This window comes from Mastigoproctus giganteus, chromosome 7 (genome assembly GCF_048544385.1).
Source record: "Mastigoproctus giganteus isolate SK-2022 chromosome 7, ASM4854438v1, whole genome shotgun sequence".
Lineage (NCBI taxonomy): Eukaryota > Metazoa > Arthropoda > Arachnida > Uropygi > Thelyphonidae > Mastigoproctus > Mastigoproctus giganteus.
This window is the reverse complement of record NC_143581.1, coordinates 80999088-81025637: the sequence shown is the minus strand read 5'-3', so window position 1 is coordinate 81025637 and position 26550 is coordinate 80999088. Positions and strand designations below refer to the sequence as shown.

General features: G+C 37.1%; 1 protein-coding gene across 1 annotated transcript in view; it reads right to left on the bottom strand.

The window, feature by feature from the left end:
* Nucleotides 1–7046: 7046 nt before the first annotated feature.
* Nucleotides 7047–26550, bottom strand: part of LOC150083026 (DNA-dependent protein kinase catalytic subunit-like) — a 387849-nt gene continuing 368345 nt past the window's right edge. Inside the window, exon 21 of the mRNA XM_090378359.1 lies at nucleotides 7047–7287. Coding sequence (XP_090234485.1) covers nucleotides 7047–7287 — 241 coding nt within the window. The remainder of the gene's footprint in view (nucleotides 7288–26550) is intronic.

The following is a 26550-nucleotide window of genomic DNA, read 5'->3' as shown; positions in this document are numbered from 1 at the left end:
ATAGAGGTTAGGCAGGCAAAGGCAGATTACGAGAAATCTTTGGCAAAGGATGCAAAGAAAAACAGCAAAGAGTTCTTTACTTATGTAAACTCTAGGAGGAAGGAAATTAATCAGATTGGGCCACTTGATATCGATGGTTCAACTGTTGATGATCCCGCTCAGGTAGCTAACAAACTGAGTATATTACATCTACATTCACACATGAAGAGTTGTTCAGGAAGGGAATTCCAGAGGTGAATTAAGCTCTGACAGTGAGCTAGATGATTTTGTAATATCATCTAGAGGCAACAACGAAAGTAAGCAAAAACCCTTAGCCATAATTTTGAGAGATTCCTTTGAATCAGGGGGGATACCCATGGATTGGAGATGTACAAATATGACCACAATTCGCAAAGGTGGATCAAAGAGTGACACAAGTAATTACAGATATGTTAGTTTAACTTCTATTCCGTGGAAATTAATGGGACCACTGGTTAAAGAAGCACTGCAGATCATCTAGGCAAGATTTCAGTTATAGCTTGGACACAGCATGGGTTTGTTAAGAAGAAATCTTGTCTGACCAATTTGATTGGATACTATGATGTAGTCACAAAAGAACTGGATACAAAGAATAATTTTCATATCATATATTTGGATCTTAGAAAGGCTTTTGACACTGCTGCACATGGAAGACTGCTGCACAAATTTGTCCAGTGTGGCACTGGAGGTGAACGGCTGCTCTGGATAAAGGGATCGTTGAGTGGGAGAAGACAGAGAGTGGTAGACAATGGACACTGCTCTTCGTGGTCTAATGTTATTATTGGAGTCCCCCCAGGGTTCAGTGTTGGGTTCATTCTTGTTTTCTGAATTTATGAATGATACTGATGATGGTATATCAAGCTTAATGTCCAAGTTTGCAGACGATACGAAGGTCGGCAGGGTTGTTAATGACACTAATGACAGTACACTGCTGCAACAGGATCTAGAAAAGTTGAGCAGATGGGCTGAGAGGTGGCAACTGAAGTTTAACATTGACAAATGTAAAGTACTGCATATGGGAAGCAGTAACCCCAGAGTAACATATCAACTGTGTGGTACTAAACAGACAGTGGTAGAGAGTGAAAAGGACCTGGGGGTAATTGTGCAGGCAGATATGAAGTTTTCTGAGCAGTGCAGACAGTCTGCAAGAGTAGCTCATGGTGTCTTGTCAATGATATACAAGAATTTTTCTAGCAAGGATAAGGAGGTGATTATCCCTTGTATAAGGCAATGGTCAGGCCACACCTGAGACCTATATACAGGTCTGGAAGCCTCATTTTAAGAAGGATGTAGAGCTGTAGGAATGAGTACAGGGAAGGACAACAAGATTAATGAAAGGAACAAAGGGTTGCCTTTACGAAGAAAGGCTTAAGTTTTTTGCAAATTACAGTGTCTGGAGATTAGGTACCTGCAAGGTGATCTGATTGAGATGTATAAAGCCTTGAATAATTCGAGCATGCTGAATGCTGATGGGATTCTTCCTCTTGCTCAGAATAATCATCGGAGAGGGCATAAATTCAAATTGAGGAAAGACAGTTGTACGATAGATGAGCAGAAGTTTGCCTTTAGCCAACAACATCTGGATTGAATGGGTGAAATGAGAAACTTTTTTTTTTTTTTTCCCACTGATGCTATAGAAGTTGCTTTCTTGCATCATGTGCCTTTACTAATCATCATCATCATCAGCCATTTTCAATCCACTGCAGGATGAAGGCCTCTCCAGCAACTTTCCAGTTCCTTCCGTTTTGTGCAATGGCCATCCATTTACTACCCACAAACTCATGAATTTCATCTATCCATCTCTGCCATTGTCTTCCAGATTTTCTTCTAGCTCCTCTTGGGTACCATTCTGTTATTTACTTATTCCATCTGCCATCACGTGTTCGAGCTATGTTTGCTGCCCAAGACCATTTTAGTTCTTTAGTTTTGATAAGAATGTCCTTTACTTGAGTTTGCTGCCTAATCCATGTGTTTCTTTCTTATCTAACAGTCTGATTCCCAATATAATTCATTCCATTCTTCACTGTGTAATTCTCAGCTTCTCTTCCATTCTTTTGGTGAGTGCCCAAGTTTCACTTCCATATGTCATGGTGGGGAGTATACATTGGTCCATTATTTTACGCTTCAGACAAACTGGGATATCGCTCCTCAGTATATGACTATATTTCCTGAATGCTATCCATCCAAAATTTATTCTTCTCTTGACTTCCAGCCATTTCTCATTATTACAGCTAATAACTTGTCCCAGAAGTATATGACTGCACCTTTTCAATTACTGCTCCTTCAATCATTATATCCCTTTCTGTGGCATACTTGTTCATCATTACTTTTGTTTTAGCCATAGTCATCTTTAGTCCAAAAGCCTTACTAACTGTCCATTACTGATTAAGATTTTCCTCTAATTCTTTGGGATCATGGCTTATGACCACAATGTCATCTGCAAATCGTAAATGGTTTAGGTACTCTCTATTCACATTGACTCCTTTCTGCGATCAGTCTAATCTTCTGAAAGCTTCCTCAAGGGTAGCAGTAAACAACTTCGGAGATATTGTGTCTCCTTGTCGAACTTTCTCAAATTTTAAATTTACTACTGTCTTTGTCTAATCTAATAAAGGAGGTAGCATTCTCATATATTTTCTTCAAAATTATAATAGATTTGATACTAGAGAGCTATTAAGTGCTCGATATTTCCTATATTCTATTATATTATGAATCAACAGGGCTTACCTTTATTTTAGGTATAGGAAACTTCTTTTCCAACTCTCCTTGTCCAACTCGCTAATAATTCATGGGGAAGACGATATCAATTTTGCAAGACATTGTCATAAAGTTAGATTTTGGAGGTCTAAACTGGCTAATAATTATGGATCGATTTTTTCTTTTTGGTGCTGTGGCAGGAATTTGGAGTTAAATTTAGGGGTCTAATAATTGGATATGGGGTGGGGGGGTTATTCTCTACATTCCTTAAGTCGGACTAGAACTTTTCGGGGTGTCATGTTCACAGGAAGAGAGCTACTCACAATTAATCCGAAACTTTTGTCTTATGTTGTAGTGTTTGTTCTTCACGCATGCGTATAAGTGACCAATCGTCGGACAATAGGAATGGCCTATGGATATTGATTGAAGTTGCATGTAATTTCATCTCTAAGGTTTCAGAAAGTCGACCTTCAGAATACCACAGTTCCAATCACAGCATGACCTAGTATAACAGTATAGCCATGCAATAATTGTGACGCTGGCTACGAAGGATCGAGCCATGGAGTGGCACAGCTTCGAGCAAAGAAGCTTCGTGTTGTTTTGCTCGAAGCTGTGCCACTCCCATGGTAGATCCTACGTAGACAGCGTCACAATTTTTGCATGGTATACTGTATACTAGGTCATGCTGTGATTGGAATGTGGTATTTGAAGGTCGATTTCTGAAGAATGTGTATAATTTGCTCATGGGTTTTGCTATGATTTTCATGTCGGTTCCCTTGCATATTTGGTTAAGTTTATTGTACCAGTGCTCGATATATGGAATGGTGATGAAATATATTTTGGTCTTGTCGGATTTTTTTGCAATGTTTGTTGTTATTTATTTTATCACGGGCTATTGTTTTGACTTTGTTTATATAGGTTAGTGGGTAACCCCTATTTGAGAATTTTCTAGTTAGTTCATTTATTTCAGTGGTTAGAGAAATCTGGGTGGAAGAATATTTAAAGGCATTTAGAAATTGGTTCAGCATGACCGATTTTTTGTATGGTTGGGGATGGTAACTGTGGAAGTGCAGAAGCATCCCTTTATTAGTGGGTTTTCTATATATGCTGAAATTTAGTTTTTGGTCTAATCTGCGTATGGTAAAATTAAGGAAATTTATGGCATGGGATTCTGCTTCAGTTTCTAATTCAAATTTTAGTTTCTGATGGATGTTATTAAAAACCTGTAGAATATTGTTTATGGTCAAGTGATCTGTGATGATTAGGATGTCATCCAGATATCTTCCGTAATATGTGATCTGTGGTATAAATGGATCAAGGTGGATCTTTTCTAATTTGTCTAAGTATAGTTCAGCAATGAGTCCACTAATGTTTAGGCCCATTGGGAGGCCAAAAATCTGTCTGTATATTTTTTCTTGGAATAGAATGTAATTTGCATTTACTAATAGTTTTGTTAGTTCGAATATTCTGTCTTTGGGGAGTCTGGTGTTATTAATTTTTGTGTTATCGTTTAAGTAGGCCCAGACTATGTCTAAGGCGTAGGGTACATTCACGTTAGTGTATAGTGAAGTCACATCGAGTGAATATAACTTCATATCCTCCTTGATATGAAGATCTTTGAGGTTCATGAATAAAGCATCGTAGTTTTTTTATGTTATATGTTAGGAGTTCTCGGAGTGGTTTTAGAATTGGGTAGATGAACATGGCTAAGGAGGCAAAAGCTGAATTCTTATATGACACGATGGGACGTATAGGGTATCCTGTTTTGTGTAATTTTACTTGGCTGAATAAGGTTGGGATATTGTATGTGCGGGCTTTAATTTGTTTGAGCTGAGCCATAAGTCCATTTGTTAACTAAGTTCAACAGCTTAGTTAACAAATACAACAAATTGCTCACCACCTATAGGAAAGATGACCACATCACTATGGCTCAGCTCAAACAAATTACATATAAAAATATGTAAGTACAACTTTGTGCTTTTATTTCTAAACTTATTAAACATTTTTTTTAGCCTCCAGAGTTTTCTTTGATAAGTTCGAAAATCCAAACAAAACGGAACAGTATTTTTGATAAGTTCGAAAAATCCGAACAAAATGGAAGACCAAACTACCCAAATAAAAGCACAAAGTACAACTTTGTGCTTTTATTTCTAAACTTATTAAACATTTTTTTTAGCCTCCAGAGTTTTCTTTGATAAGTTCGAAAATCCAAACAAAACGGAACAGTATTTTTGATAAGTTTGAAAAATCCGAACAAAATGGAAGACCAAACTAACCCCCCCCCCCGGTCCCAATTAGTTCGGGTTATTGATGCTCTAATGTATATAAACAATTGAAAAAATAACAAGCAAAAGTTCAGCATGGGAAAATGTCCCTTACAGCTTTTTTCCCCCCTTCTCTTGTAGAGTTCATTGGAAAATAATTCAGTCTTAATGAGCATGTTTTCAGTACAATCATAACAAGACTACTTACAAATTAAGATACCTATGGATAAAGGTTTGATTGATTCTTAGTAGAAACAAAGATTGGTTATTAATGGATCTGCACTTCTTGGACTAATGCCATTAATGGAGTCACCCAGAGTTCAGTGTTGGGGCCCTTATTACTTCCATTATTTATCACAATACTAATGAAGGCATATCAAGCTGAATATCCAGATTTTCAGGTGATACAAAGGTTGCTAGGGTGGTAGATGACTTGAATATTATACAGTGTGTCCTTTGTGTAGGCATTGTAATCCCCATATTCAAATTTTGAATCCCTGATATCTGAGCAACACTAAGTCTCTGAAATCCCCACAATGTTTGTTTGTATTTTATGACTTGCTAACACTTCAAATTCATAAAATTTACTTAATATGCTTAATATGAATTTGATGTATACAGGAGAAAAAAAATGGTCTGTTTAATTATTGTCAAGAATATTTTTGAGATGATATCTACACAGATCAAAAAATTTGGTGAACTCAGAAAAGGAATTTTTTTGAAATATTTCAAAATTAGCCCAACCACTTCAGCTGCAGCAGCAGCATACACCTCTTTATACCTCCATGTCACATTTTTAGCAAGAGTATTCAGAACACTGGAGGATAACAAAAAAAAAGTATACATACACCTATTCTTACTTTTAGTTACCCTAAAGTTCCTGTATTTTCTCTCTCCATGATGACACACAGCAGGCCTTGAAATCTCTGCTACCTTACTTTCTGGGCTGCTTCATATTTCAATAAAGGCAGTCCAAGAATCACTTTCACCTCTGCCTGCAGCTGTTGTTAACTGATTATTCAGTGCATCCCCCTCTCAAGCTACCAATTTTCAGACCCACCTAGCACTACCTCGATAGCATGAGCAAATATTCTTGTGCCCTTTCTATTTAAGTGTATCCCATCCCTGTAGAAGCAGTCTCTCCTGCACAGATAAAAACCACAATCAACAGTTTGGAAGTTTTTTACTAATGTTCCACCTCAATGTGTGGCAGTTTCCTTTTTCCTCAAATCTGGAGTTGACAACTAGACAAATCTTGATTTTAATTACCTTTTTGGTCTCATCCCCACCCCCTTTAAATCCACAACCACAGCAATTGCTTGCTTTGTATTGAATTAAATTTCTTGAATTAAATAAAAATTTAATTCAAGAAAATGGCCTCTGCTTTTTTCAATTGCATAACAGTTCTCCAATCCATAATTACTTACTTCTCAGATCAAAATACTTCTCTTACCAAGCCATAAACATTTACATTGTTAAAGCCCAACATCCAAGTATCTTATGAAATCTTGTTTAAGGATACTTTAATTATTTCCTGTTAAGAAGTTCCTATTTAAATATATATTAATGCACTTGTTATTTAGAATTCAAATGATGTTTCTCATCTTCTAGAGTAAAGCTCTATGTCACTGTATATAATAAGATGAATATATTTCTGGGTGATGTTTCAGTCCTTCATGATTAACTGAATCACATAACATAAGTTAAAAGAAAGCAATATCAAGTGAGTTATTGATGTCTCCTTGTATATACATAAGAACTTTAGATTATGGTCATAAAGACATAATATCTATTAAGATCAAGTCAGAAGATTTAAGTATTCCTAAGTTTTTCGGTAACAAAATTATGGAATACAAAACTTTGTCAGTTATTTACAATTAACATAATGTGTTTTCCAAACTAAGATTGATTATACCTCTTTATGCCCACAAAAATTAAAAAATTAAAAAGCAAAAAAAAGAAAAAAGAAAAAAAAATATATATTTATTATTATTATTTTTTATTCTTGTAACAACAATGTTATTTCAAAATAATTATACTGTTTTAAACAGATATTATAAGACTGACTTACTTGTCTGCAAAAGATGGAAAATTAAGATGAATTCGATGAATACAGGTGACAAAATGGTCTCTTTTATTTTTGTCAAGAATATTTTTGAGATGATTTCTGCATAGATCAAAAAAATTGGTGAACTCAGAAGAGGAATTTTCGTTGAGATATTTCAAAATTAGCCCAACCACTTCAGCTGCAGCAGCATAGACCTCTTTATACTTGAATGTCATATTTTTAGCAAGAGTATTCAGAACACTGGAAGATAACAAAAAAAATAAAAAATAATAATAATAATAAATAAATAAATAACAATAATAAATAAATAAATAAATAAATAAATATATATATATATATATATATATATATATATAAAAAAATAAGCAACAAATTAACTTGTAAAGTCCAGAACTACCTGTAACTATAAGTAAACTATAAATTTGATTTTTATATACATAATCTTCAATGCCTTATGAAAGTGATATAAAAGATAAGTCAAAGGAAACAGGTTGCCAATTAGCTTTGAATAAAACCTTTTAATATTGGAAATTGCAATTTCAGAGAATCACTGCAAATAGTAGCAATCCTGGTATGCTGGGAAAGGATACCCTTCAGAAATAATGGGTCACAATACAAAAAATTTACAATAATAAAACTAAAAACACCACCTTTATTACATATATTAATAACTGCATGACATTATCAATATTAATATCCAAGACTAATTTGCTCTTTGGTTGTTAGTTTAACCTAAAAAAGCTTGTGAGGATATAAATGGCAAAATCATAGAGAAAACTGGGACAAAGCTTCAAATAATTATCAATTCATAGGTGAATCATTTTATGTTAAGAATTTAAGGAAAAAACTTCCATCTAGGGTTACTAATAAACTTGTTTTTACCTCTTTCAATATTATTACAAAAATATTATTGGAATTAAATAAGAAATTAAAACTAAATATAGATAATTATAATTTTTCTATAATGCCAAGATATACCTGGAAAAAAATTAGAAAAATTCTTTAAATTTGTCTTGGATATTACACATAACATAAAAATAATATTTAATAATCAACCTATTTTGGAGGTTCTATATTCTAACAATATTCTATTCATATTATTGAGGCAGTGGTAGGTGGTTTGGAAAAGTGGTAGCCTGGAGGGGATTAACAGAATAACAGATTGACAGCAAATGTATGGAGAGGCAAAGTGATTGCTACACTGCTTCTGTTACTGGATATGTTATTTATAAAATAACATATCCGGCAACCTTAAAAGCAAAGTGTTTGAGATTACAAAGCACACTTGGGATCACCACAGGACAAGCAAATATATGGGTTAGGGTTACTAAAAGCTAAAACAAGTACACATATATATATATATGCTAGTATGCTAATTCCAGGAGTATAATAAAGAAATTTGAAATACTGATTAAGTTAACAATTGTTGTTGTTGTATTTGGTTTTTTTTTTTTTTGGCACAAGGGCCTCTTGGGCCATATTGTGCCTGTTCATGATTTGCTTGTCACTATGATCACAGTTTATTATACAGATTTATGTGTTTCAAATAATTAAACAGTTCCTCGAAATTTGCTTCATTGCCAAGAATATGAAATAAGGTTTAGGGTTCCTGTAAGTTGGATAGGGAGCTGAAGCTTGATTTCCTGACTGTTGAATGTTGGGGACATTCTATGAGGATGTGTTTTATTGTTAGCTGCGACTGACAAAAGAAACACTGAGGACGATTCTCTCCCATAAGCAAATACAGGTGAGTTGGATGCGAATGACTGATGCGGAGCCTTGCTAGAATCACTTCTTGTCGCCTGCTTCTCCTGGAACTAGATTTCCACAGTTGTGGCTCTTTTTTTATCTGCAGCAGTTTATTACTGATTTGAGTTTTCCAAAGGTGAGACCATTGTTTCCTGCATGTTGTTTTAATGATAGATTTGTAATCGGTGTGTAGGGAACTTTTAGTTGTCTGGAAGATCCAGAGTCGGGATGTTTAGCAGCATCATTCACATGTTCATTACCTGGGATGCCAACATGACCAGGGATCCAGCAGAAGGTAACCTTCTGATTGACTGTTTGATAGTAAAATAACTTGGATTGGATCTCTTTAAAAATGGGATGAGAGGGAGAAAATGTAGATTGAATGGCAGTGACTGCGCTTAAGGAGTCTGTATATATCAAAGATTCCTTGATATGGTAGTGGTTTATATTATCTAGAGCCAGTTTTATTGCAAATAATTCTGCAGTATAGATACTGCATTCAACAGAAAGAGACAGCTACTGAGAAGGTGGAAGAAACTGCTGCAGCACCTACTGCTGTATCTGTTTTGGAGCCATCAGTATAGATATGTACTTTTTCTGAGTTTTCCAAGGAATGAAATTTATGGTGCTGTTCAAAATTTGTATTAGCGAGGGAGTTCTTCCCCCATCTTAAAAAGAAATTGTCACAGAGAGGTACGAATTCAGTCCAGGGAGGTTTGGGAGTACCAAGGTCTTGGAAAACATTCTGAAAATTAATGTTCCAACTGATCATGAGCTCTTGCAGTCGAAGCCCTGAGGGGCGATTCTCATTAGGTTTATTGTGATATAGCATGATGTATTGAGGGTTAAACAAGTTTCTGCCAGCTAGGATGTGATGGAATACTCTTAATCTTTAGTGCATAGTTACACAATAAGGATCTTCTCCTTAGATGCAGTAGAGGTTCATTTGCCTCAATATACAGGCTGTGGACCGGAGATGTTCTGAAGGCTCCCACAGCTATCCTAAGGGCACTATGCTGTATGGTGTTCAGATGTAATTGCAAACTTTTCCTAGCGGAGTCATAGACAGGTGACCCATAATCTAGGCGTGATCTTATTAAAGCTCTATAGAGATGAAGGAGAGAGCTTCTGTCAGCACCCCAGGACACAGCAGAGACAGCTCTTAGGATGTTCAGTTTTTTAAGACATGTAGTTCGGGGGTAAGATATATGGGAAGCAAAGTTAAGTTCAGTATCGAAAAATAATCCCAAAAAACGAAAATTGTTGGTGATAGGAATCAGGCTGTTTTTTAGAAATATTTCTGGATCTGGATGTAGTTTGCGTTTCTTACAAAAATGAATTGCAGTTGATTTTTTTTCTGCTAAAGAATAACTATTCCGTAGTGTCCATTATTCAATTTTAGCTATGGAAATTTGAAGTTGTCTTTCAATGGTGTTCATAGTTTGGGATTGACAAGAGATAATAAGATCATCGGCAAACATGTACGATTCTACTGTATTTGGTACCTCCCGTGTCATATTTGTAATTCTTACTGCAAATAATGTTGGACTGAGAATGGACCCCTGCAGTACACCCTCCTCTTGTTCAAATGATTTGGATAAATTGTTCATATACCTTACCTGAAACTTTCTGTTGCATAGAAAGTTTTGAATAAATTGAGGTAACTGACCTCTCAAGCCAAAAGAATGGAGATCTTTAAGTACGCCATGTCGCCAGGTGGTATCGAAGGCTTTCTCAATATTGAGATTAATGATGACTAGATGTTCTCTCCTTATGAAGGCATTATAGATGTTTGCCTCTGCTTTTATCATCACATCTAGCATTAACCAGTTCTTTCGAAATCCATACTGGCTGATGTTCAGTAAGTTGTTTGCTTCCAGGAACCACGTTAGCCGTTTGTGGACCATTTATTCCAAGACTTTTCCTAAACAACTAGTCAGTGAAACCATATGATCCTTTCCTGGCTTCAGAAAAGCTAGAACAATTGAGTGACGCCAGGAGAGTTGGTAGGTATTTTCTAAGAAAATATGGTTGTAATATTTTAACAGTGTTCTTTTTGCTTTGTTGTCAAGTTGTTTTAACATTATATAATAGACCCCATCTGGCCCAGCAGCACTACTGGTTGTTTTATTGAGTGCCCCTAGAAATTCTGTTAATGTGAATGGCTGGTTGTATGGGTGTGAAACTGCCGTAGAAAAATTTATCTTATGCTGTTCTGCAGATTTTTTAATTCGTTGAAAGGTTGGGTTATAGGTGGATATTGCTGATATGCTGGCAAATGATTCTGCTAAGGCATTTGCTATTTCTCCCGGTGATGACAACTCTTTCCCGTTCCAATTTAGTATTGTAGATGGGGTTGTTGTTGTTATTTGGTTTTTAGGAGCATTAGCAACTAAGGCCATATTGCTCCGGGATATGCGGTGGTCATTCCCTGATCTTTCCGCATCCTCCGTATTTGGTGGTGACGGGCTCGAACCCCAGTCTAATCAAGAAGCGTGTAGATGGGGACTGAACATATTTGCCACTGAGTATTTGAATTTTCCACCAGATAATTCTGTTGTCCGTGTCTTTATTTATACTTGCGGAAAAGCTAATCCAGGCATCTTTCTTTGCTTTCCTTCTTATTTGGTGGAACTTTGCCTTCAGTCTTTTGAAGTTAATTAGGTTACTAGTTGTGAGGAATTTACGAAATAAATTCCAAGATCAATTTTTTTCCTAATTGGCATGCATACAATCTTGGTTCCACCAGTAGTTACTGTGTTTCCGTTTCCCCTGTAAAGATTTTGGTATTGCAATGGTAACAGCTAGTAATATTTGACTAGTAATGTGTCCCGTGACATTTTCTATGGTCTGAGATTGTATTATTTTATAATCTAACTGAACATGAGAGGCATATTCACTCCAGTGTGCCCTAAGGAATTTCCAAATGGAGCAATGTAGTGAAGGGAAGTTTCCTCGTGTTTGGATTTTGCAGAGTATTGGCAGGTGATCACTATTCAGTTGGTTTCCAAGAACAGACCACTACATAGTAGTATATATGGAGGGTGAACAAATCAAGAGATCTATTGCACTCATGGATCCAGTTGAAAACCAGTTGATCCAGTTGCACTCATGGATCCAGTTGAAAACTTACCAGTGCGATTGACGCCCCCAGTCTTCGAGGACTTATCTCTAATCCACGTGCTGGACGCAGTAATGACAGTCCCTACCTACCATTGCATTCTATACTGTGCAACCTCTGCTGTCTGAAGAATTTCTTCCCAAATAACACAGTGAACCTTTTCAATTCATTGACAACAGACTCTGTGAAATACTCCGAAAGTAAGCAGTGCAGAGTGAAGAGCATCTCAGAAGCGCACAACTTACTCCAACTATAATCTTGACAATGAGTGAATTTGTAAACAATATTGTAAATATACGCAAATGTGTAAATATTGTAAATAATTGTATTCATGCATTTTTGTAAACTCTTCTTATATTGTAAATACTGTAAATAATTGTAATTTTTGCTTTTTGTACACCCTTCATATTGTATATAATTGCAATTCTTGCATTTTGTACACCCTTCTAGCCAGTCGGCTGTGTATAAGGGGTGAAAGCAAACACTTGCTATTTTTAATAAACGGATTTAATAATAAAATAAGTAAGTTTCCTGTAGGGATATGCCTGCTAGATCATACCAGTTGATGAGATAATATAAATTGTCTTTTGTATTGCGAAAGCCTCTACAATTCCATTGGAAGAATCTTTCCATTAAGTGGTTTTGTTGATTATTTTTGTTTCTGACTGCTTTTTAGTTGAAACTTGCTTGCATTGATCCAATTTCGCTTTTTCTCTTTCTTTGGAAAGTAGGGACATGTGACGTCCATCTCATCAGTCACATGAAGTTCTAATATACCATCATCTGATTCACTGCATTGGTCGACATCCATTCCCATTGAAATGGTGGGTAGTAGTAGTAGTAGTGGCATGTGATGCAAGTGTATGAGCTTATGCAGCATCAGCCAAAAAAAAAAAAAAAAAAAAAATCACACCATTCCCTCCAAATGCCTGTCCAGCTCCTCCTTAAATTTATTCAACCTATCAACTTCCACAACGACAGATGGAAGTTTGTTCCAGCAATTAACCACCCGCTGGCTAAAGGCAAATTTCTGCACATCTATTCTGCATCTGTCCTTCCTTAATTTGAATTTATGCCCCCTTATGTTCGTAATCTGAACAAGTTGAAGGATCCCATCAGAATTCAGCGTGCTCAACCCATTCAAGGCCTTATACACCTCAATCAGATCACCGCACAGGTGCCTAGTCTTCAGCCACTGCAATTTGCAGAACTTAAGCCTCTCTTGGTAAGAGGATCCCTTCATTCCCCTCACCAATCTTGTTGCCCTTCTCTGTACACGCTCAAGTAAATCTACATCCTTCCTAAAATGAGGCCTCCAGACCTGTACACAGTATTCAAGGCATGGCCTGACCATTGCCTTATACAGAGGGACAATCACCTCCTTCTCCCTGCTAGCAAAATTCCTATATATCATTGACAAAACCCCATGACTTGCCCTGGCAGCCTGTCTGCATTGCTCAGAAAACTTCATATCTGACTGCACAATTACTCCCAGGTCTTTTTCATTTTCTACCACCTTAAGTGTAGTACCACACAGTTGGTACATTTCTACTTTGCATTTGTCAAGGTTAAACTTCAGTTGCCACTTCTTAGCCCATCTGCCCAAATTATCTAGATCCTGTTGCAGTAGCACATTGCCATTACTGTCATTAACAACCCTGCCAACATTTGTATCATCTGCAAACTTCGACATTAAGCCTGATATATCTTCATCAATATCATTAATAAATATACAAAACAACAATGGACCTAACAATGGGTTCAAGTACCTTAGTTTCTGACACTTTTGGTTTCCTGTTTGAGGCACGTTGGCTGGAATGGTAATTGGGGGTGTTACTGGCTTGTTCAGCTTTTTGTTGTGAAGGACACTGTTTGGAAGCAGAGAGCAAGGAATGTGCCCAATCAGCGATGGATATATTTGGAGGAACTGTAACGTCTGTTTGGATACCTCCTGACTGAAATTGTTTAGCAGCAGTGGCATATGTAAGCTTTGGTTCTGTTTTGAGTATTTGTCTTCTCACCTCCGAGTATGTGACTTTCTTATTGACTTTATATTTTAGGATTTTTTTCCCTTATTTCCATAATTCCCATATTTTGGAACACGATGGGTGATTACCTTTACAGTTTGGGAAATGAGAAGTAGCAGTGCATTCAGATTGATCATGATCCTTTGATCCACAATTTGGACATATTGCCTCACCTCTACATGCAGTTTGGGAGTGTCCATATTTTCGACACTTATAGCACCTGACTGGATTCGGGATGGACACGGCAATGAAGATAGTCTGCTTTAACAGATGTTGGTAGGATAGGAGAGCTAAAAGTGAGGATTATACTCCTTGTGGGAACAAGAATACCATCTTTCTGAGTCAGGATTCTCCTTGCTTAGATTACTTTTTGTTCTCGAAGCTCTTGGACTATTTCCTCCTCTGATACATTTAGTAAGTCCCATTCTGCAATTACTCCCTTCGAGGAGTTTAGGGTGGCATGGGGGAGTGACTTTTATTGGTTGTCCACCAAAGGTAGTCAGCTTTAATAACTTTGCAGAATGTTGAGATTTAATGGTCTCTACAAGAATATCCCCAGACTGAAGTTGCCTTACCATTTTCGGTGAACCTGCAGCAGACTCAATACATTTTTGTACAAGGAATGGTGATAACTTACTAAGAGGCTGCTCAGAGAAAGAATGTAGAATGAGGAATGATGGCATCTCCTCTTGAGGGATTGTTCTCAGCCTCTTGGGTTGAGAGAACTCATTTTCATTGTCATTTGTGTTGTCTCGTCTTGAGCTCAATGGCTCTAAAGGTGGATACATATTGTTATCCATCTTTGCTCCTTTCAGCCATAGGAGAGTGGATTTCTTCTCCCAGGTTACCTGCCCCGCCATGGGGAGGCAGGAGCAGTGCCGCTAGAGTGATCAAGCGGAATAAAAGTTAGTATGTTAATTTAAGAAAAAAAGAAGAAAGGTGTTTTTCCTTTCTTAAACTTGCTTACGATTTGTAAGACTAAGTTGCCTAATAATAGAAAAGTAAAAAAAGTTTTATAACTGAAACAAAACTATATCTTTGAGAAAATGCTCTAGAAATCACTCAGGAAATCGTTTGATCACTATAATGCTTGGCACCCGGGGCCTTAAGTTAACAAATGCAGCCACAGAAAGGATTTGGAAAACATGGTGCATGCTGACATAAATGATGTAGAATTTAAATATGGTGAATACAATGTGTGTAGAGGAACAGCAGACAGGAGAGAAGGGGGGTGTTATGCTCCTAATTAAGAAGCACAGATTCTAAGGCAATATACCCAGATGTTACGGGTGGTTAGTACAATGTTGAGTCAGTTTGGTATGATATAAACACTGGAAAATATAAAATTAGATTAGAAGTGTTTTATAGGCCTAATGACAGTGATGAGTATAACAAACAACTATACAGGCAATTGGAGTGGGCCAGAAAATGTGTATAAGGGATTTCAACTTTCCAGATGTTGAATGGAACTTCATAGGTTGGTCACTCACACAATATCAGAAATTTTGTGGATTTATTGGATGACTGTTTTCTACCATAACATGTTAGAGAGGCAACAAGAGAAAGCAATACTCTCCATCTAATTATCAGCAGTAACTCATTATGCATAAAGAATAACCAGATAAAGGAACCAAAAGATGGCAGTGAACATAATATACTGATGTGGGATATACTTAAAAGATATAACTATTGTCATAAATAAGGGGAGATTTCTTTTTCTAAAAGTAACTAGAGTGTATTTTTAAAACAGCATGTTGAGAGAAAATAATGTAGTCAACAGTTAAAGATGTATTGTTGGATAACATTAACAGGAATGGAATTAAACCAAATTAACGGCACTGGTTGTTGAGAAAGAATGGGATCCTGTCAGACCAATTTGATTAGTTACTTTGATGCAGTAACAAAAAAACTGGAATCAGATCTTTAGATTTCAGTAAAGCTTTTGACACTGTTTCTAGATGAAAGACTTATGTACAATCTGGAACAGTGTGGCAAGCAGTAACTTGTCCCTGTTACAATCTGGAACAGTGTGGTAAGCAGTAATTTGCCCCTGTTACAATCAGGAACAAGTTATCTTCAATTAATGTTATCAGAAAAGTTCCTCAAGGCTCAGTGCTGGGACATACTGTTTACAATATTTATTAATGATACTGATGAAGGCATATTATACTTACTGTGTAAGTTTGAAAATGATACAAAGGTTGTAATGGTGGGTAATGACATCAGTCAAGGCATACTAATGCAAAACCTAAATAATATACACAGCTGGACTGAGAAGGGGAAATTGAGGATTAACATTGGTAAATGCAAAGTACTGCCTTGTACTCTGCAAGAAGTAATCCCAAAATAACATATTAATTAGATGATAACACACTTGAGATGGAGAATGAAAGAGACTTAGGAGGGTTTGTACAGTCTAATATGAGATTTTCTGAGCCATGCAAACAGGCTGCCAAACCAGCTAACACAGCTCTGTCAATGACATGTTTGTTTGTTGGTAGGCTTTACGGCGCAAGGGCAGTAAAGGCCATAATGCACCTAACTATGGTAATGCTAAATACACAGTTATATTTGCATAGATGTTATTCAAATTTATTCTGTGTTGTACAGTTTTATCTGATTGAGGAAACCAAAAATTTTAGTTACATGTGGCATGTCTGCTAGGAGGTCAGAAATGCTGAAAGAGGTGTTTGTCATGGAAAATGAGGTAAACACAGCTTGTCACTCAGTATTGTATTTGGAGCAATCAATAAGTACATGTCGATTGCCCCAAATCAACTGTCTTTCTACAATTTGCATATTAGGCAAATGGCAGGAGATACTGAAGTCATTGGCATACAGAGTAGTGGACATTGTTTGTGGTAGATCCTGTGTTATGTATGGTGGCACTTAGTACTGAACGTTGTGGGACCCCTTCTTCCTGGATAAAATTGGAAGATAACTGGTTGTTGACTCGAGCTTGAAAACTTCAAATGAGCGATGATGGAGGAAGTTTCTGATAAACTCTGGCAGATGCCCGCTTAGTCCTAGATCATATAGGTTTCGCATTATACCATACCTCCAAGCTGTGTCAAACGCTTTTTCTATGTCAAAGAGAACCATGATATGGTGTTCTTTTTGTACAAAAGCATCACAGATATTTATTTCTGCCCTGGTGAGTAAGTCAAGAGTGGATCTGCCTTCACGGAAACTGTATTGTATTGGGTTAAGAAGGTTGTTTTGGACTAGAAATCAGGTTAGGCGGGCATTGATCATTTTCTCTAGGATTTTGCTCATACAGCTGGTGAGTGCAATAGGTCGATAATGTTGTGGATTTGTAGGATGTTTTCCTGGTTTTGGAAATGCCAAAACATAAGTGTGATGCTATTTGTCTGGGAAGGTATTCTCTTTTAAAATTCTATCATAAAGGAGTAGTAGTGTCTTATGGGCTAGTTCAGTAAGTTGTACTATGATGATGTAGTATACTCCATCTGGTCCTGTTGCCCTGAGATTGATGGTGGCTAAAGCATGGTGCAATTCTGTCATTGTGAAAGGGAGATTGTATGCGGTACTAGATGTTGATTCAAAGTTGATGAAATGCTTCTCAGCTTGTGCCTTGTGTACTTGAAAATGAGACGTGTAAGATGTTGTGGCTGAGATTTTTATGGACGATTCGCCAAATGCATTTGCAACCTCCACTGGTGTTGTAACATCACAACCATTTACAGTTACTATGGGAAGGTTGAGGCATGGATGTTTTGAGTACATACATCGTATTTTGGCCCATATCATTTGCCTTTTTGTAGTTCTTGTAATTATGGAGGCAAAATGTCTCCATGCTTCCTTTTGCTAGTTTACTTAATGTTTTTCTTTTGCCCGAGCCTGTTTAAAGCGGATGAGATTTGCAGTTGTTGGAAACTTTCCATGCTCTGTTCTTTTCCTTTTTTTAGCCATGCTGCAATCATTATTCCACCAAAATTCCAAGGCAATCCAACAATATTTTGTTGGATTGCTTTGGAATCACTTGGTCTGCTGCTTGTAGTATTTGGTTAGATATATAATCTGTGGCCAAGTTAATGGATGTTTGCTGGACCTGCTTTTCTTCCAGTATTGCTAATTATTTGTATATATATCCCATTTCACTTTAAAAAAGTTCCATTTGTCAGTTCTGTTAGAAAAATGGGGGATGCTTGTATCAATCCGGCATATCACTGGGTAATGGTCACTACCTAATGGATTGCTATGAATAGTCCATCCAAATAGAGGATATATTAGCATTAGCATAGGCACATGATACAAGAAAGCAAGCTTATACAGCATCAGCCAAAAAAAAACAAAAAAAAAAAAACACTTATTTCACTCATCTACTCACTCCAAATGTTTGTCTAGTTCTGCCTTGAATCTATTTAAGCTATCAATTTCTACAACGACAGACGGAAGTTTGTTCCAGCAATCAAACACCCGCTGGCTAAAGACAAACATCCACACATCCATCCTACTACAACTGTCCTTTAGCAATTTGAATTTATGCCCTCTCAGGTGATTATTCTGAGCAAGAGGAAGAATCCCATCAGCATTGAGCATGCTCAAACCATTCAAGGCTTTATACACCTCAATCAGATCCCCCTCACAGGTGCCTAGTCTCCAAACACTAATTTGAAAACTTAAGCCTTTCTTCGTAAGAGCAACCCTTTGTTCTGTTCACTAACCTTGTTGCCCTTCTCTATACTGGTTCCAACAGCTCTACATCCTTCTTAAAATGAGGCCTCCAGACCTGAATACAGTACTCAAGGTGTGGCCTGACCACTGCCTTATACAAGGGGATAATGAACTCCTTATCCCTGTTAGAAAAATTCTTGTATATCATTGACAAGACACCATGAGCTACTCTTGCAGACCATCTGTACTGCTCAGAAAACTTCATATCTGCCTGCACAATTACCCCCATGTCCTTTTCATTCTCCACCACTGTCAGCGTAGTATGCCCCAGGGGCTATTCTGGGGTGCTTACCAAAGCGAGTTATCCTAGAGATATAAAATTTGATTGAGAGTTTTGAGTTAAAATTTCGTTTTCTTGTTTCTTGCTTTGTTATAATTAATTGGTGCCAGAACCAGTTTAGCTAGCTCTACTTCCTCGTAGTCTGGGGTGGGCAGTCGGGGAGATTTCCCCGGCTGGCTAGACGGGCTATACTGATTAATTCTGGGTTAGCAAGAAAATTGTTAAGAGTATTCCGTGCCCTTGAGTTTTGCTCCTGGAACTGCAACCCGTTAAACTTGGGTCACGGACGGTTTTTATTGACTGCTGATAAATTTCAGAGTCTTTTAGTATTTCATTCAGAAAAGCTGTGAGCCAGGACTCTTGAGCCTTGTATATAGTGTAAATAGTTGTTGCTTCTCTAAATTGAGATTTAACTTTTAATTGTACATAATTTGGTTTTATTGTATACATGGGGAGTGATCTTGAATCAGATGAGGCAGCAACCAATTCTTCTTAAGTAAAGAAGAATTTGTTGCTGCAACATCAGAGGTGATGGATAATGAAAGAGAGGAAATAATGGGAGAAATCTTGTCGCAAATTCAAGAGTCAACAGAGATGGAAGTGTTTTCTGGGAAGACCCTGACAAGAACTCCTCCTAGTCTTAGGTCCTCCTTTCTCTCTCTGGTCTTCAGCGTAATTGACAAGGTCCAAGTGATATAAAGAAGAGAAAAACCAGAGTAGGCAATAGAGCTGAGAAGAAGGATCAAGATAGTGCAAAGAAAACAGGTTCTTATAAGAAAAGGAGAACTGATGCATGTAAAGAAAGATCTAATTATGAAGGGTTTGAGCACATCAAAGAAATCAGAGGTAGGTTGAGAGCTTATTTATATGATGTCCACAGTCAAGTTCCAACTGCTATGAGAACAATTTTAGATCTATGGGATGTTCTTGAAACAAAAGCTATGGATGTCCACATGGAAAACTTGCTATTAAAAGAAAAATTAGAAAGCAAGAAAAAGGAAAAGAAAAGTTATGCTACTGCAGTTCAAGAAGCATTGAAGAAAATCAAGAAGCCACCAAAAGTTGTGCTGATTAAAGCTGCTAGTGAGAGATTAAAGACAAATGAACAAACGTTAAACAAGAAGTCTTGAAAGAATTAAGACCTGCTCTGAAAGAAGTAAAAGTTAAGAATATAAGAACAATCAGGGACTGCGGAATTTTGCTGGAGGCAGAGGGGAAGGATGATATTAAGAAAATTAGAGGATGTCCACTGATTCAGGAAATTGGTTTGAAGTATGTAATTCCAAGGATTGTTCACCCTAGAATAGTATTGTTTGACATTGAGAAGGATATGCAGATGGAAGAGCTTTTAGAACAGATTTGGATAAAGAATTGTAAAGACTGTGGGGTGTCCAGGAATGAGTTCTATGAAAATATTGAAGTTGTTTCGATAAATAATACTAAAAATTGAAATACAGGTGACCCCCGCTTAACGCTGATCGTTCGTTCCGGAAAAACAGAGCGCTAAGTGAATCCGCGCTAAGCGAGCGCCGCTTTCCCATAAGGTAACATATGTATTTGTGAGCTGCGGTCGGTGCCATAGGATATTTCCTAATCAATAATAAACAGTAATGAAAAGATGCACAAATGTCGGTCAAAATATTTAATATTCAAATATTTGCACATATAAAATATTCTGCATTACATACGTATAATTATGTGGTAACTACTTGCGTATCAAAAGTAAACAAAATTCCAAATAAAATAATGAATTTAATGGATGAATTTAATCATGAAAAATGTGTGGATTTTGAGTTGAACTTTGGCCCTCTTCCAAATAAACTAAAAGGGGTATTAATTTTAAATGGCCCGCAGCGTTACCACCCAACAATAAAGTCAACCGATCCTTCGCCGCTTTGAAACTTGGCATGTTTTTTGTTCTTTCAATATGAAACTTCTTTTAGGCATTCGTTTCCACAAAAGTCCTGCTTCATCTATGTTAAAAACTTGTTGAGAAGTATAACACATAATACCCCTCTTCAATAATTTTAACAAGTTCTTTTTTGAAAGTTTCGGCTCCTTAATCTGCACTAGCGGCTTCTCCCGGGATTTTAAATCTATTCTACCAGTTTTAAATGGTTCCACAATTTTTTTTTTAGGCGAGTTTTCTTCAGATCATCGTATTGGCTAATCTCTTTCTCTCTCTTTTTTTTTAATATTTAATTCTGCATTGAATTCTGCATACCGAATTCTGCATTGGAATATTATCTTCAATAAAATTAGTCTTTCCATTTCAATCCTAATAGCCGGTCTAGTCCTAGTTGCTTGCAGTGGAACAGCTATCTTTCCCGCTGCTAAAAGTAATTCTTTATTTTTTCATAATTGTTCTTACAGTTAAATTTGCGAGTCCTAAATTATGGCACACATCCGCTTGTTGTTGACTGGAATCGATTCGCTTCAAAACGTCTAATTTAATTTTCAAATTCAGTCTTTTTCTTACATTTATAGGCTTCGTACTGCGCTCAGACGTTGTTGCGTTTTCATTCCTGTCGGTCATTATTAGCTCTTCGAAAATATAACTGCGTTGGTTGAATTAATTACGATACAATGTTCAAGTAAACTGTCCGTTACGCACGATGTCTAATACCGTACTGAGTGATGACTAACTAGACTTCGGATAAATGCATATAACGCAAATATTACAAGCAATATATTTGATCATTTTTTAAAATGTTGATCTCGGAACTACGTAACAAGTGACGGTACTTAAATTAGCGTGCGAGAAAATTTCACTGAGCGTGGGAAAATTGCTCGAGTCGGCGTGGGAAACGTTTTAATGCTGTTTTGCTATTCATTTTCAAGCTATCGACTCCATCAAATGAAACGATTTCGTTAAATATGTCAAAAATGTAATCTGTAAAAGAGCGTTATAGTGATCTGTGACAGCGTTATAGTCAGATATGGGTTATAATATAAGAACAGCGTTATAGCGAATCAGCGTAAAGCGAACCGCGTTATAACGGGGGCCTGCTGTACAAATTTTTTATGTCTAATTGGATTTTGGAAGTCAGATTGAGGCTTTGGAATATAATAAGTTCGAAAGAGAGGATATATGCCAATTGGATGGCGTATAAATATAAAGAAATATTCTCTGTGGCTCAGTGCTACAAATGCCTCCTAGGGTGTGGTCATGTATCTAGATACTGTAGAGATGTGGACATTGTGCCCAGATGGAGCATGCATATAAGGACTGCAGTAAAAAGGCTGAGAGACCGATCTGCTATAATTGTAAGAATAGAAGCAGGAAGTGTGATCACACTGCTATTGATAAGGATTGTCCAGAGTACAAGAGAGCTTTGGAACTATATAAAAATAAAATAAGTTATGGCTGAGAATCTAAGTATATTACAGTTGAATGCACAAAGAGCAAAAGCTGTGGCTGCACAGGTACATTTGGAAATGGAAAAGAAAAGCATTGATGTAAGTCTATTGCAGGAACCATATGAAGTAAGGGGCAATGTACGTGGTTATCCAAGGAAATATAGAGTTCTGTCAGATGGTGATCGTCCGAAAGTTGCAATAGTGGTGAGGAGGCATGATTTGGTGATTACCAAGATTTCTAGTCTATCCAATGAAAACATAATTTGTGCTAAAGTTATTGGCACTATTGGTAGAATATATCTTGTTCCCCTCTACTGTCGGCACTCTGACAGTATAATTCCATATATTAATTACTTGGAGAAAGTATGAGATGTACTTCAAGGAATACATCCTTTTTGTATTCCTTGAATTGCAATGGATTCCAATTCCAAATCGGTTCTGTGGGACAGTGAGCAGTCTGATGATAGAGGCGAGATCCTTGAGGACTTCTTGTCTGTCTCTGGAATGGTTGTTGTTAATATACCAGGCCATTTTCCAACATATGGGCAGTACATGGGCAGTCCTATATTGATGTTACATTGTGTACCGTGTCTATGCTGGATAAGACACATGACTGGAAGGTTGTCAATTGACTAACCACAAGTGATCATAATGGTATTTTGTTTGGGCTCATCTGCATTGAGAAAATAAGAGAAGTAAAAGAGGCAGATAGATTCTCTGTTGGGACTGCTAATTGGGAATGCTTTGATCTGACTTTCAATTCAATAGTGAATGAAATTAATTGGGATTCACTTAGTGTTAAAGATTATGTAAATAATTTCCAGGACACTGTCTATAGGGCTTCGAATTCTAGTATGAGAAAGAAAAAGGTGAGAACAAGACCTGTAATGTGGTGGAATGGATTTAAAGTAGATTTAAGAATAGTAAGGAAGAGATTTCAGCAATATAGAAGGGTTGGAGATAATCAAATGATAGAATTGTATAAATCGATATAAAAGAACCTGTGTTGAGATTATGTTAAGGCCATAAATGTCACGAAGCAGACTTCTTGGAAGTCGTGTGTATCAAAAAGACTCAAGAGATCCCTGAAATTCTATTTTTAAGTTAATAACTGAAAAATATGTTTTTAATTCTATAAATTTTACTGTGAAAATAGGAATTTTGAAACTTTAAGTTGGAGCGAGTCCATGATCCTGGATGAATTGTTCCCTGATATAGATAATCAGGAATTGAGTCAAGAACAAAATAATATGGTGCAGGACAATGCTGCATATTGTTCCAATATACATGAGCAAAATTTTGCTATGGAAGAAATGATGCTGTTGCACAGGCTGTGGATGGCCGGTCGCCTGGTCCTGATCTAATCGAGGTGAAGATAATGAAGTGAGTGCTCCAGATAAGGTATGATTTGATAATGAAAATGTTTAACAAATGTTTGGAGTCTGGTTCCTTCCCTGAAGTGTGGAGAGTGGCCGTTTTGAAATTAATAATGAAAAGTCCTGTTAGACTTCCTAGTGAACCAGGTTCATATTGTCCCATAGCCTTACTATCTGTGATGGCTATGACTTATGAACAGCTATGTATTAGTCGGTTTATGATTAAATATGATGAGAATCATATGTTCTCTTGTAATCAGTTTGGTTACAAAAAAGGAAAGTCAACAGAGGACGCTATCTATCAGATGGTAACTTATGTGCATGGCTACGAGGGGCGTTATGTCCTTGGAATATTTGTTGATTTTCAGCGCATTTGATATGCTTTGGTGGGAGGGAATCCTCCATAGGATAAGAACTACTGGCTGTTCAGATAATTTGTATTCAGTTTTAAGAGAGTATTTCTCTAAGCAAAAGATTATTGTGAGAACTGGATTTACAGAAATAAGGCAAAATGTAACTCAAGGTTGTCCTCAGGGCTCGGTGATTGGCCCCCATGTCTGGGCGATTGTGATGGATGATTTTTTGAATAGAAATCACGTTGGTGTGAACATAGTGGCATATGCCGTTGACTTGTTAATACTGGTGTATGGTAATGCAAGATCCCAAACTAGAGGTTCATGCATCCCAAGTTATGGAAGAAGTGATAGAATAGTCCAATCGATATAAGTTACAGATCTCAAGAACAAAGACTGTACAACTGCTGCTGCTGCTTAAGGAATGATTAAGTATGAATAGACATCCAGTCGTGAGGTCATTTGATATGTCTATATGGTATGTTACTGTTGTTAAGTACCTTGGGATGTGGGTGGGGGAGGGGAGAATGAGCCTTGTTGAGCACATGAAGTGTTTGAAAAACAAAATATGCATTCTTTATGCTAAGCTAAGAAGAATGATAAGAACTGATTGGGGGGATAAAAGGAAGAGCTTTGACCCTTCTCTACAAATGTTTATTTGTTCCCATTATTACTTATTCCTCAGGGGCTTCGCTGCATAGAATAACGAATTCTGTAAGAAAGAAATACTTGCTCCAAGCACAGAGGTTCACTCTCCTGTGCACAACTCATGCTTGTAGAACAGTATCTAGAACAGTATCAAGAGATGCCTTACAGGTTCTGGCAGGTCCATTACCAGCTGATTTAAAGACTGTTTTGTCAGCATTATTATATTGCACCAAGAATAATATTGGAAAATCAGTGTTGGACCTAGTTTCTTGTCCAGACCCCGAAAGGATAAATACGAGGTCTAATGTGAAGAATGAAAAGATTACGATAAAAGGCGAGTTAATGGCTGTATGGCAACAAAGATGAGATTCGAGTGAGAAAGGCGAAGTTACCCATATGTATCTGCTACAAGTAGACATACTGAATGTACATAAAATCCTTGGCAGCAGTTTGGACTCTGTGCTAAATTTTAATCACAGGACACGGATTAGCAAGAAGGTTGCACGAGTTGGGGCTTGCAGTAAGTGATTTATGTTCCTGTGGATAGCAAGAAACCAGTAGATATATATATCATGTTGAACTGTAATTGTTATCTTGATCTCAGGAAAGAGTTGGAGATCTGCTTGGGTGGACTTGAGCAAAGAAATCTATGGATCATGTTCATGGATAGAAGCTTTTTTGGAAGTTTTAATAAATTGTGAGTTTGGTTTTTAAAAGGATGAGCAAGATTAGATAGTAGTAACCGCCTCCACGTGGCTGGGGACGGTAACAGAGTTCATTAGGATAAGTGGGATGAGGAAGCCAAAACTACATTCTTCTTAGCTATGGATAAAAGGTTTAGTGCTCTCTTTAAATTGAATTGAGTTTTGTATTTTTAATAGTTGATGTTTATAAAATAATGTTTTAATTATGGCAATAGAATAATACTGAAGTAGCATTATCCACATATAAACTATGGCTTAGGAGGTGGATGTGCTGAGGGTGTTTCTGAATGAATGAATGTCAGTGTAGTACCACACAGTTGATATGTTACTCTGGGGTTACTGCTTCCCATATGCAGTACTTTACATTTGTCAATGTTAAACTTCAATTGCCACCTCTCAACCCATCCGCCAAACTTTTCTAGATCTTGTTGCAACAGCGTACTATCATTAGTGTCATTAACAACCCTGCCGACTTTTGTATTGTCTGCAAACTTGGACATTAAGCCTGATATACCATCATCAATATCCTTAATGAATACAGAAAACAAGAATGGACCCAACACTGAACCCTGGGGGACTCCACTGATAACATTAGTCCATGAAGAGGTCCATGAAGAGCAGTGTCCATTGATTACCACTCTGTCTTCTCCCACTCAACAATCCCATTATCCATAGCAGAAATTTGCCTCCAATGCCACACTGCTCCAATTTGTGCGGCAATCTTCCATGTGCAACAGTATGAAAATCCTTTCTAAGATCCAAATATGATATCAAAGCCATTCCTTGCATCCAGTTCCTTTGTGACTACATCATAGTATCCAATCAAATTGGTCAGACAAGACTTCCCCTTAACAAACCCATGCTGTGTCCGAGCTGTAACTGAAGTCTTGTCTAGCTGATTCTGCAGTGCTTCTTTAACCGGTGCCTCCATTAATTTCCCTGAAACAGAAGATAAACTAACAAGCCTGTAATTACCTATGTCTCCCTTTGATCCTCCTTTGTGGATTGGGGTCACATTTGCACATCTCCAGTCCATGGGTACCTCTCATAATTATGGCTAAGGGTTTGCTTACTTCCTTTGCTGCCTCCTTTAATATAACTGGATAGATTGCTTCCACCCCAAGTGCCTTTCTTATGTTTATCTTCAACAATTTCTACTCTAATTTACTCTCAGTTAGTACAAGATT